This window comes from Lepus europaeus, chromosome 13 (assembly GCF_033115175.1).
Source record: "Lepus europaeus isolate LE1 chromosome 13, mLepTim1.pri, whole genome shotgun sequence".
NCBI classification, from domain to species: Eukaryota; Metazoa; Chordata; class Mammalia; order Lagomorpha; family Leporidae; genus Lepus; species Lepus europaeus.
Genome location: NC_084839.1, coordinates 66292934 through 66309418, shown reverse-complemented (window position 1 = coordinate 66309418; position 16485 = coordinate 66292934). Strand labels below are relative to the sequence as shown.

Sequence of the window (16485 nt, the reverse complement as noted above, 5' to 3'; positions counted from 1 at the left end):
CTAGACCAGAAACTCCGAGTCCAGGCAGGAAGAGCCAGAATGTTCTGTCCCTGCTCTTAAGACCTGCCCCAGCACATTCTGGCCAATAAATCGGACGTACCTTGAGGAAAGGCCCCGTCTGCCGTGGGCTTGTAAAGAACTCCCGGGGAGCCAACGTTATAGCCTGGAAGCAGGAACTCTCCCTCGTCGTGTGCAGAACAACAGTCTCTAGTTTCCACAGAAGCCAAGCTGACACCGCACACTGTAAACCGAGGGCAAGACAGACAATGTTAAATAACCAGAGACGAGCAAAGGGAGCGAAGAGTTGAAGGCTTGTGCAGCATGTATGGCTTTGATTCCCAGCAGTAAATCCCTGTGCTGGTGCCCAGCTACCTCACAAAACAAACGGGAAGAGGATTTCCCAAGACAGTAAGGCTGCAGCAATGGGAAATTCAGACAGCTCCTTTTTCCCAGAGGCGCAGTCCTCAGACTGGCAGTCTGTGGCCGGCGGAAGCCTTCAGACAAGGGAAAGAGTCGGAGGGAGCGCCCAGGTGGCACTCCAGGGGCCCCTGTGGCAGCCAGGTGGAAGTGTCTCTCCTCGACGCTCCCCACCTCTGCCCTTCTGACAGTTCTCCCGTAGCCAAGCGAGAAAACAATCTGCAGCAGCCAAGGAAAACAATCCAGGAGGGCCTGGCCGCAGAACATTCCAGGGGAACCTGAGCAGAGTCAGACACCCAGGGAGACGTGACTGCTGCCACCAGTGTGGGAACGGGCTGCCGGCGTGCCGGACAAGGCCGTGGCTCTGCAGAGACCACAGCAGGAGAGTGATTTTTCTCCACGGCACCTGAGCCACTTTCTGTGGACCTGTGGTCGTGGCATGATGCCTGTCCACGTGTTTGGAGAAGGCATACCCTCCCCATACCACAGGCAGGTGGTAGGGGTCACACAGCAGTCAAGACAGGAAGTTGAGATCAGAGCTGAATTAAAATCCAGTTGAGTTTCTCATTCAAGTGACTGGGTGCCATGCAGCCTCAATTTCTCTGTGTACAAAATGGGAACATGAACGGTTCATAGCATTGTATTGAGCACCCAGTGACACACATGGAGCAATTATTGCCCAGGATAAGAGCTACTAAACACCCAGCCAGTTAACTGGTTGATTTAGTTTAGTTTCTTAGTTTCCTAGGCCTTTTTAAACACTCAGTACCCTGAGGTGGCTGGCAGCTACCGTACTGGACTGCCCAGGTAATGGACCACTCCTGCCATCCCAGAGAGCCCCACTGGACAGCACTAGAGAACATTCAAGCCCGGTTCCCAGTGTAACACAAGAGTTCAAGTGTTCGCTATTGCAGCTGCTGTCGGCACCCTCACCATTCTGTCAACACCACGGTAACCATCAGCACAGCTTAGGGCCGCTCAGAGGTCCTGCTGATGGGAGTGCAGAAGGAGAGTTGACCACAGAACTCACGGGCATCCCCTCTGATCCCTTGGATCAGAGCTGCAGAGGTAGCCTGGACTCCAGCCCACCCTTTCCCTGCCCCTGCAGTGGAGAGGTTCTAGGACAGAGAATCCAGCTCTTGAGAGGTCCAGAATGGGCGAGCCCAGTTACACATACCCTTGAACTTGGTGTTTGCACTTCCCAGCCCAGCCCTGGGGAATCCCTGCAGGTTAAAGGCAAGTTGGCATAAAACGTGTTTCTAAACTATTTCAACTCGGTCCTTGAACATCACGGTGAAGACTTTATCTCAAGACCGTGCCAGAAGCCTTGGCTAAGAATCAGGGACTACCCTCCCACCAGAACATAACACATCTCAAGAGCCCTAAGAATGCGCCCCTCCTGCTCTGTGTCTCCAGCACTTACATAGACTTGCCTTTGTCAGGGCTGGCTGATGGACTTGATGAGATTAACTCATCTGATGCCCATAACTCTTCAAACGAGGGCTTTATTATTGCATTTTAAAGATGCAGAATCCGTGGTTCAGACAGGTTAAATAACTTGCTCAAGGTCACACAGGCAGGAAGTGGCAGTGGCATTGGAATTCATGCCAATTTGGCCACAGGGTCTGTGCCATGCTGCCTGTTTTTGGAAGCCTGTCCTGAAGAAATAAGCCCAAATGCAAACAGAGATGTGTGCACCAGGACAATCACCTGGCACTACCGATAGCAGGGTTGGGCACAGCATAAGTGATGAGGGTTTGGTGAGGCAAATGGCGGCATATACATCACTGTGCAGCCATTTATAACGACTTCCACAGCTTTCTAATGATGCAGTGAAATGGCCATGTTCAAATGAGAAACTGATCAGTTTTTACAAAAAAAGCTTAACTGTTAAAAATGGCACAGAAGTAGTCTGGAAGGAAACATGCCGCTCAGACTGCGCAGGTGTGGGAGTGTGAAACAGGATGGGCCTCCTGCCTTTGCCAATTTACTTAGAAACATTCACTTTCTAGTGGGAGAAAAATTTTCATACCAAAACAAACAAGCTTGAGCACAGCTGTACACGCACCCTCGGTTTTCTTAAAGGTGTGAGAAGGCACCAGGAGCCAGGTGCCACGGGGCCTGCGGAAGACTCAGACGCCCTGCAGAAGGGAAGGGCGGTCCACGGACAGTGCAGTTGTCCTTGGGAGGGGGAGAGGCCGCGGTGCAAGGAAAGCACGGGAGCAGCAACACCTCGGCAGCAACAGCCACGAAAAGGCCTCAGGCCCGACCAGGCAGGGCGCTCGCCTTCCATCCCAGCCCGCCTGCAGCCTCCTGGGCTCCTCCCTCTCTCTCCCCCCTCCCTCCCTCTCAGAGAACTAATGGTGCTCACCAAGCCACCACATCCACTCTGGAAAGATGGGGTCTTGCACAGTTCTTGCTCCTATTGTGTTCGCGCTGCTTTTTTCTTACACAGAGGCACCACCTCCCCAGCTTCTCCAGCAGCTGATAGAAGGGGCCACTCTACAGCCCCAGCCCTGAGGAGGAGCCCGGAGGGAGGGAGGGGGAAGCAGAGCCAGCAGACTGTGACCTTGGGGCTTCTTGGTTCCCTTACTCGCACGCTAGATCAGTTTCAGAGGTTCTCGGACCTGGCTGCATGGTAGAAACCCACTGGGTGCCCAAGCCGAGTTGGAGGAGCGTCTCCAGGGCTGTGCCCTTGGTCCTAGCATCTCCCAGAGCTGCCCAGGTGACTGCCGTGCAGCCGGGCAGAAACCAGTGCCTACCTGAGGCCAAGCGTGACTCACAGGGGCCGTGCGGCTCCTCCCCCTCCTGCTGTGACTTGTGCCTAAAATAATCGAATGAAATCTAATATTAGTAGAAGCTTGAGAAATTTTTCAAAAAAGATAACACCATCTTTTTTCCTTCTCTCAGAAAGGGCAACTGAGAAGCGTCCCCATTATTATAAATGATTGGGAAGAGGAAGGACCCCTCCCCACCCCCAGGTCAGAAAGGCTGCCTTGTGGCTGTCAGCTCTGACTGCCAAGGCAATCATCAGCTTCAAAAATACTCATGCGCGGCCGGCGGCGCCGGCACACCGGGTTCTAGTCCCGGTCGGGGCACCGATCCTGTCCCGGTTGCCCCTCTTCCAGGCCAGCTCTCTGCTGTGGCCAGGGAGTGCAGTGGAGGATGGCCCAAGTGCTTGGGCCCTGCACCCCATGGGAGACCAGGAGAAGCACCTGGCTCCTGCCATCGGATCAGCGCGGTGCGCCGGCCGCAGCGCGCTACCGCGGCGGCCATTGGAGGGTGAACCAACGGCAAAGGGAGGACCTTTCTCTCTGTGTCTCTCTCTCTCTCACTGTCCACTCTGCCTGTCAAAAAAAAAAAAAAAAATACTCATGCGCAAGACTTACCCCAGCGATCCCAACTGAGTTGGACTAGGAGGTAGCCTAGGCATCAGGATTTTTGAAAGCTTCCTAAGCAATTGAAATGTGTGCCCAAGGTTAGGAACCATTGCTTTTACTGTGTAAAGCTTCCTGGTGGGGGCAGGGGCTGTGGCACAGCAGGTTAAGCCACTGCTGGAGATGCCCACACCCCATATCAGCGTCTGCCATAAGTCCTGCCTCCCCTTCCCATCCAGCTTCCTGTTAACGTGCCTAGGAAGCAGCAGATGAAACCCAAACACTTAGGTTGCTGCCAGCTCCACGGGAGACCTGGATGCAGTCCCTGGCTCCTAGCTTCAGCCTGGCCCAGCCCTGGCTGTTGTGGGCACTGGGGAGTGAACCAGTGGATAGAAGCTGCCCTTCTGCCTTTCAAAGTTTTAAAAAGCTTCATGGTGGCTCTCAGCTCTGCCTTCATCAGAATCATAAGGGGTCTTCAAAAAGTTCATGAAAATACATATTGTGAAAAAAAAGATACATGGATTTCAAAATTGTTGCACCAAAACAAACATTTTCATTCCAGCTTTCTATGAGTTTCTTGAAGTATGCTCAGACCATTGGCCCTTTCTTTAATATGTGCAGGCCCCTCTCCTCGGGGGATTTTGATCAGGGAGGATCTAAGGGAGGCTGGGCCGGCTCAGGCTCCTGGAGCTCCCCGGCTGCAGTGGAGACCTGCGGGGCACTCACCTGCTCCCTGACGCGCCTCCCAGGCCTTCAATCAGAAGCCTGTTGGGCTCCAAGTGTCTGCAACAGTGACAGGGTGACAGAGAGGTGTCCTTGTTGCCCTGACGACCTTCCTAAGAACCTCGCCTAGGGCCAGCGTGGAGGCAGGGCTGGTTGGGCCAGCACCAGCACACACACAAGTGGCAGATGTTCCTCTGGTGGGAAAGCCACGGGAGGTCAGCCCCCTGTGACCCTGCCCCGGGGGTTATCTTCCTCCATGACTCAGGACAGCAGCACTGGGGACATCTTGGTGGCACACTGCCACAGTGGCAACAGGGAGCACTCCTAGGGGACTGCCAGCAGCCTGTCTGTGGTTCCCCTGACCACGGTGGGGTCTGTCGCTGAATTCCCTAGCTGAGCACAGCTCCCAAAAGAATTTGCGTGGACACAGCATGGTGGCTGTCGCAGCTGAGGTTAACATTTCCAAACCTCTAGAAGCTCGTTTCCTTACCTTAGAGAGGAAAGGGGCACAACTTCAAATGCAGCTGGGATTGGTGGGATTAGCATAATGCCTGCGATAAACGATACATGTTGTAATTAGCACTTGGCTGGCACTGTTTTATTTAAATGGGATTTTTTTTTTTTTTTTTTGGGAGTCCCAACCCTGAGTTCATTCATAGGGTTTTCAGAGCCCAGTGATGGGGGAGGGGTAAGGATCCTTCTCTCCCAGGGCCTGTGGGAATATTTCAGCATGTGACAGGCTTGTGAGTGCCACCTTCTCATACCCAAGTCCTCCACCCAAGCTCCTTGTCAGCACTGGCACCCTTCTACAAGAGGTCCCATTGCCTTGGCTGCCGCTCAAGGTTAGAAATACAGTGACCCACTCCAGAGTCCCGGCTCTGCAGCCCCGTTCTGGTGGTGGTTCACAGTGGCTGGGGAGAGAAAAGCGATCAGGACTGGCGTAGTCGCGGGGATGCTCACAGCAGGAGTCTAGGGAGAGCCCCTGGCCGAGCTGAGGGACAATGGATGGGCAGACCAGCACGTGGGGCGGGGGTGAGGCACGTGTTTTGGGAGAATGTGATTGTGGAGGGGGGAGTCTGGGGAGAGTGGGGGTAACTGTCTCGGTAGAGACGACGGCAGGAATAGAGATGGACAAATGAGGGTGGTCCTTCATTCACTGTGCAGCACACCCCGAGTGCCCGTGTGGTGGACGCTGTGCGAAAGGGCTGGAGGAGAGGTGACAGCTTCCAGTTGGCTAGAAGCTAAGGTGGTGGGAGGTCAGGTAGAAGGGTGGATCAGGGTCCTGCCTAGAGGAAGCCACCATCTCAGGTGGCCCCCTGGAAGGTAGGGAGCCATTTGGATGCAAAAACTTCAGGTGGGCCTGCTGAGGACCGGGTATGTAGGTGCTGGCAGCGTGGACATTGGTGCTGAGTACCCCGCTGCCACCTTGAGTCTAGGCCTTGGCCAGCTTCCCGCCACTGGGCAAGGGCCAGCGCCCTACAGGGCGAGCCTCTAGCATAAGCTGTTTCTGGACTTCTGCCTTTGCATAATTTTGTCATTAAATGTGAACCAGACAAAAGGCAAAGCCTACCAGGGCCCACTAGGCCCTCAGCCCCGACAGTGTTCTTACTCAGAACTCTGATTGGATCATTTTCAAGAGGCAGCTTCCTGCTGGAGATGCCCCTAGTTTCCACGTTGTGCCTCCCCCATTTAGGAGCAGCTCTCTCTGCCCTGGGTCTACACGGAACCCTGGATGGCGTCTCCCAACATACTGGCCTCCTCAGTTTCCTTACTTAGCAAAGCCTACAAACCCTTTGCACCTCGCTGAATCTGATTCACAAGTCCCTTTCACCCTTTCGAGATTAGAGGTGAAACCAGAAGCCAGATTTCCTGAAGAGCTTCACTGTGGCCTTCCCACCCCAGGGCCTGGTTAGCATGCAGGAGAAGCATCTGGGAGAATAAGGGCGAGCCCAGACCCCGGGTCAGCAGACCTGGGGACAGATTCATCCCTAGCAGAGTGAACACGAGGAGGACAACTGTCTTGGCTTTTCCACGCAAGGATTAAGTGAAAAATTGTATGTTAAATGTATAATAACCCTTAACAGTAGAACAAGTGCCTGAATGCAAACTAAAAAACCCATAAAGGTACCTCCAAAAGTTGGTAGGCAATGGAATTAAAAGATAAGTTTATTTTGGTGCAAAAACATCTTGAAATCAATGCAGTTTTTTCATAATATCGTTTTCCATGAACTTTGGGAAGACTCCTGATGTACTAGGATTTCAGAATTTTTTGCACCAAAATAAACTCACATTTTGTTTTTCCACAAAGATTTTGAAGAAACCTCTGGATTAAATCAGGTGCATTTACAATAAACAGTCCGTGAACAACTCCTCATGAGGCAGCATTAAAGACAAGAGCTGTGTCCCCGGGGTCTCACGTGTAGCGGTTCTGGGACAGTTTTTTCCAGCATTTCCTATTTTCTATTAATCTCAAATCCATCCAGTACCTAGTCCTTTAGCACCAAAATGCTTACACTTTTGCTGATTTTGGACAAAGTGGCTGCTCCAGGGAACTCTTGGGTCTACCTGGTGGCTCCTCGCATCCCTCTGACATCCGGGGCTCAGCGATTCAGGAGTACGCACATAGAGCAACTCCAAGGGCAGTGCCCCCGGGCCAGCCTGGCACAGTGACAGGCCAGGATCAAGTCTCCGTTCAGTTCAACTCACAGGCACTTCAGTCTACAGGCAATGCTTACCAGCAGGCTAGTTGCACCAAAGATAGACTCTTAAAAAGAAAAGCTTAGCTACCACAGCCTTGGGGTGGCAGCAGGCTTGGGGGGAGAGGATGAAACAAAACCAGACTTTAAATCCTGCCTGTGATGTGGGGCTGCCCCTTCCGGAAGTCCCCTGGGGAAAGAAAGTGGTGATCAAACGTTCTCACTGACACCAAGAATCCCACCCTGCACAAAGGCCCATTGTGGAAGCTAAGAGTCTTCCAATCACGTGCTTAGAGCCACAGGCCTGACAAAATGTAGCAGGGGCGTGTCCTTGAGCACCAAGGGAGTGAGACCCATCTGCACCCAGCAGGAGGCTGCTGGCCATGCGGTGGATGCCAAAGCCGCTGTGAACTGTAGCAACGCCAGGGATAACATGGCCAGGGCGCCGTGGACTTGACACACGTGTTCACACATGACCTTGCGGTGCCCTTGCTAATCCTGCAGTGGAGGCAGGCCAGGTATCACTGGTTGTGAGGCCATCAGGGTTCCCAGGAGACTGGTGCCTTCCCCAGCCCCACTGTGACTGGGTAGTGCACCCTAGGCCCTTGTCTACCTCCCGATGTCCCCCTGTGTCCTGGGCCACCAAGTAAATCTTTGCAGGACTAATTAAACGTGCTGACATAGATTAAAAAGCCAAGCACAGCCTGTGTCTCCAACTGACTTAGTATATTTTCTTTCGTCCATAATGAAAAGTCCTGAATACACACATTTGGTTTACAAGTCACCTGGGTTTTTATGAACTGTCAAAATGCAGTTCGTGTTGCGGACACATTGGCTGCCTTTACTCTGCCAAGATCTGGCTCAGCAGCATGTTGGGGTGGAGGTGATTAATCCCAGCCTCTGCTCCCTGCAGGCGATGCCTATGACCAGGAAGGAGTTCGTTTGCTGACACCTTCACCTCCCGTAGCAAAGGCGAGAGGGGCCCCTTTGGGTTCTTCCTAAAGGCTCAGGGTGCGCCCAGCCCAGCCCTGGGGAGCTGGGGAAACAAGACTTCCCACAGGGAGAACATGCTGACATCTCTCTCTTCCCCAGCTGCCACTCCGGGTACGTCGGGGCCCGCTGTGAGCACGCGGACCTCCTGGCCGTCGTGGCCGCCAGCCAGAAGAAGCAGGCCATCACCGCCTTGGTGGTGGTCTCCATTGTGGCCCTGGCTGTCCTCATCATCACGTGTGTGCTGATACAGTGAGTATCTGCTGTCTGACAGCCAACCAGGGTGTTGTCAGTGGAGAGAAGAGGAACATTAGTGACTCTTGGTGTGCTACAGTGGCCACGCTGCGATCCTGGGTGGGTGGGTCTGTGCACTTGGGAGGCCTGAAGGTGCCTCCCTCTCCACTATAAAGGACAGAAAAGTGCTCCAGAAAGAACGGGAAACAGCTCCCAGCCCCTAGTGAGCAGTAGCAGAAGCGCTTCCTCGCTGCAGAAGGCACTTTGCACATGCTGTTATTAAAGCCGGTGCCCACCGCTCTGCACAGCATCTCCCACCCCGCCACCGCCTCCAACCTCGGGCTCCCTGTGGCATCTTACAGAAAGCCGTCCTGAGCCCTGCCCCTTGGTGGGAGTGTCCTGACCCCTTTTGCTTGCTCCATATGCCACCTGCACTGCCCTGCCAAGTCAGAGATTCTTCCCAGAATCTGGTACTGTGCTAGATGTATTCCCTGGAAATAGCTGCAGCCTAAGTTATACTAATTGGCTATGACAAGGAATTCACAGACCGTTTAAAGGCTATGGGCCCATTCAGCACAGATAACACATGGCAAAGGCAGTTAGTGGACAGGCCACTTTGGGCAAGGGCCGGAATAAGCAGCTACATGTTAACGCAGGAAACCAGAGGTCAGCCCTCCAAGGATGCCTAGGTTTGGGACAGAGAGGCAGAGACTCGGTCCTGTTGGTTTGTTGCTATTGTAACATCAGAAGCACAGGCCCCCTCGTTCTGGCAGCAAACAAGATGCCTCTTGGAGCCCCAGCTTTCTGGCAGTAGCCACAGCCTGCACACATCCTGCTTCTGGACCAAGCCAGAATTAGGCGGTGAGGGATATGGTGTGAACCGGGCTCGCCTTCCCTTCCTCCCCAGGCAGTGTCCATTTCGGTGCCAGGTGTCCTGGGGAAGCAGGTTTGCTGGGAGGGGCCAAGCAGCCCCGATTCAGACTTGGGCATCACCTGGGCTCTGACACTCATGAACACTCTCCATGTGGGCAAGAGCAGCCTGTTGGGCCGCTGGGCTCATCCCCCGTCACCAGCTGCTTGTGCGCTCACCCATCACTTCCACAGTCCTGATGTTGTAGCCAGGAGGGGCCCAGAACCTTAACAACAAAACTGGGGCCAGCACCAACACACCCATTAGCTGCCCCCAGAGTGCCAGCTCTGTGTCCACAGGCCAACCTGACTCCAGCTTCCCGGATGCTGGAGGGGACTGGCCACTCGCCCGGCTGCTTTCTCCCTAAAGAACAACGTTGGATAACTCCCAGGTACTGAAGGCCTGAAACAGACATCAAGTCTAGGCTCAGGCTGGCAGGGCTGTGCAGGCTTAGGAGGAGGTTATAATCGGAGAAACTGAAGTGAATGTTCCTGGATGCTCCAGAAGCCTGGCCATCTCATTCCCAGGGAAGTACCCACTCCCACCTCTCCTGTCCCTTCCCAGACTAAGCCCTCGAGCTCTCCAGGCTGCTGGCCGCCTGGGCATGGGGCCAGGCTGAGATCGCTGTATTTCATGCTAGAGGGATATATAGGCTCTGATCCCACTGCCCTGGGGCTCTTGCCTGGAAAGGGACCGAGACAAGTTTGCCTGGCCAGCTGACTGCCAGAAAGTCACCGATGCACCTGGAATCGAGGCCCTTAGATTTGTGTGGCGTGGAATGGCCTGGTCCCAGCCCCAACTCTGTAAGTCATGCGAGGCAGACTGTCCTGGCCTCCCCTTTTCTACCCAGGACAGAAATAGGTGGTCCCAGGGCCCCCTGCTCAGCTCTGTCGTTTAAAGATTCAGAGCCTGGTAACCTTCCCCAGCTTGAGAGGCCAGGGCGGGGACTGCGAGATGCCACCTGGCACTGAGAGAGAAGCACAGGACAGGCTTGTTGTCTGTCTCCCTGTGGACACAGGTCAGCTGGGAGGCTCTGCCCAGCCCCGCCCCTGGATGGCTTGCAGTCACTCTAACCTTCGTGTGTGTACAAAGCCCGCCGACATCCCATGGGTAGCTAACGTCTCACCCAAAGTTTCCTTCTGTGCTGCTGCTTCCAAGTTCCCTGGTTCTTTTTTCACACCAGCTCCGGAACGTGCTTGCTCCTGCCCACAGGCAGAGGCTGGCGTCTTTGCAACCCTTATGCTTCGGGACTCCTGGTCACACAGGTTTACAGAGAAATTGGATTTTCCAAAACTAGAATGTTATCCTCAGAAGATTGAAAGCCATCGAGTTCCATGACTCATTCTCGCCTCTTTTCCCTGGGTCAATTCAGCCCATTCAAGTTCCCCGCTTTGCTGCTGGCAATAGCTCATGAGACCTCCTAAGGCCGCGCAGCCCTGCCAGCCGGGGCAGCTGCGCTGTCCCAGACCCGATGTCTGTTTCTAGGCCTTCGGTACATTTTTGCAGTTACTCAACGTGTTCTTTATGGAGAAAGCAGCCGGGCGAGCGGCCAGTCCCCCCCAACATCCAGGGAAGCTGGAGTCCGTTCGGCCTCTGGGGCAGCCAGTGGGTGGTTTGGTGCTGGCCAGCGTCCGTCCCAAAGGACCGCTGCCCTGCGAGCGCCACAGCCCCCAGGAGGGGGCTGCTCGAGAGGCCCCCGCCAGGCCCCCGCCCAGGCTGTCTTCTCTGTCTGCAGCTGCTGCCAGGTCCGGAAACACTGTGAGTGGTGCCGGGCCCTCGTGTGCCGGCACGAGAAGCCCAGTGCCCTCCTGAAGGGAAGGAGCGCCTGCTGCCACTCGGAGACAGGTAAGGAGCCGCGCCAGGGCGGGCCGGCTCGGGGACCACCTCCGAGCCGGGCGGAAGTTCTTGGAAGCAGGAAGGGGCTCTTAGGTTCAGCAGGTCAAGCTTAGTTTCTTCTAAGGTGTGCTCAGCTTATCCTTGCTGGTGACTGTGTGGCCTGTGACAAGTGCCCGGCTCTAGTAGAGAGTAGGAAGAAAGGCTGGAGGCAGCTGGAAGCCCAAGAGCATCCCTCCCTGGGTCTCTCTCAGTAACCAAGGTAACCGGGCAAGAGCACGACCTTGGGCTTCGAGGCCCACAGCTCTTGAGGATCACACACATTCATCCTGGTGATGGCCTCAGAGATGTGGGTGAACGGAGCCCTCTAAAGGCCCGTGTGGGTCCTCCCACGAGTCAATGCGGGAACCCGGGGAAGAATCTGGGGCTGCGGAGGCTCCCCTCACACGTTCCTCCATGGCCTGGGGAGGGGACCATCCCTTGAGCTAAAGGCAAATTTTATTTTTCCTTGTAGCACCAATAGAAAACTACTTGATTCTTTTTTAGAAAGAGTATAAACTTTATAGCATTTGTCTGGACCTCAGCAGAGCTACATGACAGTAGAGCAGGTTTCTTGTCACTTTTTCCTGGGCCACATTTAATAAGTTACCTTTGAATCTGAGGATGGGTCTGGCCTTTTGGAGATGACCTGAGGCTGAAGCCCCTCTCCCTGGGGGGATGCACACCTGCACCACCTCAGGGACCACCCCTGGGCCAGGGGAACCATGGGAAGGACCAGGGGAGGAAGAGGCTGAGCTAGACTGAAGAGCTGAGGGCAGTGTCCATGCTGCCTCACCTCGACAGCCACAGAGAACACCTGGGGCCCCTTCTACCACCCAGCCACCCGCTGCCAGGGAACTGGCCACAGACCGCTGGAGGTCCTCAGGATAGGGTGCACCCACACCCTCCCCCTTCCTCTTCTGCTGCAACCCATTTAGCTCTCAGGCAGCTTGCTGCCTGCCTTTGGCACTGAAAGCACAATTTCTTGAGGTTGAACCAGTAGACTCTAAACTCGGGCCCGACTTCCTGAGAAGACCAAAGAAGCAGCGGCTGATGCCGTCTCTGAGTGCCAGGCCCGCATGACCTAGCCTGTGTTTCCTCCCTCCTAGTGGTCTGAAGAGCCCAGGGGCGGAGTCTGGCCAGGTGGACTGCAGCAGCCTGCAGAAGAAAGGCCTTCCTCAGGACGGCGCTGCAAGGCATGCTGGGGCATGCCAGCACACCTCTCCGACTTTGCCTGCCATCACCTGCGCAGCCTTTTTGCCCTGTTTGGGCCTTTAAAACTCTGCCAAGAACTCTGTCTGCTCGGGTTGTTCTTTGTGACCAAGAAATCAGTGGACCAGGATGGAGAGACTGGTCCAACGAGAACTGCAAAGGGTAGACTTCCTGTTTACCGATGGCAGGTGTGTCATCGGCGTCCGAGTCCAGGTGTGTGCGGTTACCTGCTGCCAGGCACAGCATCCAGGCTGGATTTCTTTGTGATGCGCCTGCTCCCCAGCACAGAACGCTGTCCAGCACCGGGGGCTCCTACAGTCACTACAGTTTCCTCCCATCTGCTTACTGGGGAAGGAAGCAGCGAAGGGGAAGCTGCCTGTCGTTACAGGAAGACACTGAGCTTAAGAAGAGCCACGTCCTCTAACCCCGAGGCCCTCAACCATTCTGATGGGCTCCATGGACACTGCCCTCAGAGCTCATCTGTTATTTATTAGATGGATAATGGTTCTATTTTTAATCTCTTAAGTCAACGTAAAAAGCATACACCCCTCCCGACTTGTACATTCATGATGTATGTATTGTTATACTGATCAGAAACACCGGCCTCTCTGGGACACGTAGGGTTTGGGGAGAGGCCCCCGGTGGGGGGGGTGGGGGGCGAGTAGAGACGGATCTGGAAGTTGGGTTCCTGACAGAAGCAAGGACTGGGGTTCAGAGGCCCTGCCACCATTTAGGACACAAAGCAGGAAAACGCTCCAGATGCACCCAGGTAGGAAAGTTAGCCGAGCCCGCCCGTCTGCAAAAGCCAGCCTGTGTGCCTCTGCCCAGGACAAACAACGTATACGCCACCACGCAGTGACTGCACAGATGGACTTCCTCGTGTGCCCCGCCCAGCATTACAGGCCAAATCCATGGAAAGGGGGACCAGTCCTGTAATTTCCATTTGGTTGCTTGCTTGGTTGGTTACTTTATTTTTAAAGGAGAAACGTTAACTTTCCTATTTATTTTCAAGCATTAGGAGAAATATTCCAGTGGCTTTTGCTTTTCCGTTCAGGATGCTGGTTTTATTAACAAAAAGGCTGGATGAGCCATCTCCACCATGTGGGTCTGAGTTTGCCCTCAAGAAGAGGAAGGGCTGGGCTGTCCTGAACATGGGGGGATGCTCTGACCCCCGGGCCCGCCGTGGGGAGCAGGGAACCCCTCCCAGTGAACAGCAGGGAGCTCATGCCCAGGAATTTTCGTGAAAATTTAGAACCAGAATAATATAGAAACTCTGTGTGGGGAAAGTTTCGTACTAGTACTGGAAAAGTACAAGATTTCCACGTTAAGCCTTCATTGCATCTAGCTTATCCCACCAGGAGAGGGATATGTCAAGTTGGCTTAAACTTTCCATTAGGAAATTGTATCCTCCCCGAGTTTCTTCTTCCCTGAGATTCCTCATTGCTGCTTTGTAACTGAGACAAACACGGGAGCTGGATCTTCGCTTTGGCATTCTTGTTTCATGATGCCACACCTGATGTGCTAACTGCAGAAAAACCAGAGCTGGCCCCTAACTGTGTCATGACTGAGCTCCAGGTTCTTGGTTTTAGTTTTCTTTTTTTCTTTTTATTTACTTAGATTCAAGTTTGCATTGCTTGGGCTGGTCCTATAGCAGCAGATGTGTGGGCCACGGCACGACGGTAGCAGCCTGCTCAGAGAGCAGCCGCTGTCGCTGGTTTTTAGGCACCAGTTTACACCCAGCTTTCTCATCAGAACTTCCTGAAAGTCTGAGATTGTGGCTCAGAGACTGATGAAAGTGGAGTGGCATCCCTTGGGGTTACTTTAAGAATTCTTTTCTCAGTCTGCTGGAGAACCGTGACGATCCGACTGCTTGGGAAGAGGGTGAGCTTGTGTGGACATGTTCTGTGGGGCTTTCTTCACCCAGCCATTGGAAGCATCAGTGCCCGCCTAAAGACAGTGTCAACAGCTGGCGCCCAAGAGACTCAGCAGAGGCTGAGAAGCTGAGCACTGGTGGCCAGTGGAAGCACGGGCTCCCTGCAAGGACTTTAGATTGGGCGTCTCCCAGATGCTGTGGTTTTGGGGTCCAGCAGGGGGCAGCTGCTGGCGCCCCCTTCCTGGCGCCTGTACCACCAGGCAGTGGACAGGTGTAAACACACTCCTCCCAGACAGGTCCTTTGTCAACCAGCGAGTGAAACAGCGAGTTGGAAACAGTTGCTGGGTCAAGGCAGGCCTGTGTGGACTGTGAGAGGGCGCACTTGCTCCCTGGGTGCTTTTTCCTTCAGAAATCAAGTCACCGCTGAGCATCAGCCGCCTGTCACTTGGCGGCAGTGGTGGTTCTCTGGCGAGCCGTATCCGTGTTCTCTTTGCAGGTGTAAAATAGCGCTGCTAATCCATCTCTGCAGGTTCCCTGTGTTTCTTTGCCCTTCAGAAAGCCAGTGCTGGAGACGAGGCAAGCCTTCCAGGGGCCCGACCTGGTGCACAGCCACACACCTGGCAGGGGGAGTATAGCTGCTTCGAAAGGCTCAGGAGACCCTGAAAAGCCCCATTAAGAACCTTTTTACAATAGGGCTCCAAATCTTTTCTAGAGCCTGGGTCTTCCCGCTGCTCTCTGGGCTACAATGTTTTCTTCTACCACAGCCAAGCCTAATCCAGCAGGCAGGGCCGCCACTGAACTCAAGTGGAACCAAGCAAGGGGTGAGCTCCCTGTCGGGTCCCAGCACAGGAGCTGGGCAGAACGGCCTGACCGGGCTTTCTCCTGAGGAAGGAGAAGGGAGAGGGTGACATTCTCCCACCCACACTGGTGAGGGAGGAGGATGTGTGGTTCCCGAACTTCTTGAGGATGTTCTGTGCATGTCTAGAAAGCCGTCCAGGATTTTCCAGTCAGGTTTTTCAGGGCATGGGCCCCCTCCCCCACCAAGTTGCTTTTCCACACTTTGGCAGGGACGCACCAACAAGCCTCTCGCTCTGCACGGGAGACCCCTGCCCAGCCAAACGTGAACAGTCCCAGCCAAAGAAGGATCCAGAAGCCCAGAACCACGGGATGTCCTAGAAACAAGACCAACACGTGTGTTTGTCTTTAGTGTTCTCAAGTACAACCTATTCTCTCTAGGCCTGGATTTTACCAGCCTTCCAGAAAGATCTAGCGATGCACACACAGAGGATACTGAACAGCAAGCCAGCCCTGCTAGAGAAATCTTACTGAAATGTTCAACTTTTCGTTACCTTTGTTATAACATGATGCTTTTTTTTTTTTTAGAACTCATTACTCTGACTTCTGTATATGTTGCACTGAAAAGGTTAATATTTAATGTTTTAATTTATTGTGTGGTAAGTTAATTTTGACTTCTGTAATGTGTTAATGTGATTAGCAGTTCTTTTCCTTAATATCTGAATTACACTTAGAGTAGTGAGCAGTATAAGATGCAGTTGTGTCCGTCAGTGTTGTGCGTTGTTGTCCAGTTGTACTGTACTTTATTTGGAAGGATGAAGGAATGAACTTTTTTCCTAAATCAAGAGTGGAGTTTTTCTTTAATGAGATGGAGGTATTGCCAAAGCAAATGACGATTTCTCCCTGCAAATGCAGATGAGGAGAAGAGAGATTTGCCAAGTGTGGGAATCATAAATGAACCATGGCTGATGCCTGTGGTACCTGACAAAATCAGGTTCTCTGAAATTCTTCCCACATTCAGGTTTTCATCTGTGTGTCCCACAGTGCTGGCTGATGTGGAAGAGAAAACACAGCCCACAGTCCTTGCCCCAAATCAACGATGTCTGGCTGGAGGACAGACGGACACACAGAAGCCATTCTGGACTATTTGTGGACAAAACACAAGGGTACTAGGAAACAATAAGGGGGACAGGATGTGTCCAGAGCTGTGGTTCTCAAAGTGTGGGCCCCGGTTGGCAGCAGCAGTATCACATGGGAGCTTGTTACAAATGCAAATCCCCAGGCCCGGCCCAGATCCACTAAACCTAGGGATGTCGTGCACCCCCTCTGCCCTCCAGGCGATTCTGACGGCACCCTCAAATCTGTGCACCTTGGTGCTACAGGACT

General features: G+C 53.7%; 1 protein-coding gene across 2 annotated transcripts in view; it reads left to right on the top strand.

Moving 5' to 3' along the window:
- Positions 1-15939, top strand: part of TGFA (transforming growth factor alpha) — a 103010-nt gene extending 87071 nt beyond the window's left edge. For both annotated transcript variants that reach the window (XM_062208704.1, XM_062208703.1), the window contains exons 4-6: positions 8306-8455; positions 11083-11192; positions 12329-15939. In XM_062208704.1, coding sequence (XP_062064688.1) covers positions 8306-8455; positions 11083-11192; positions 12329-12336 — 268 coding nt within the window. In that variant the 3' untranslated portion in view covers positions 12337-15939. The remainder of the gene's footprint in view (positions 1-8305; positions 8456-11082; positions 11193-12328) is intronic.
- The last annotated feature ends 546 nt before the right edge of the window (positions 15940-16485 follow it).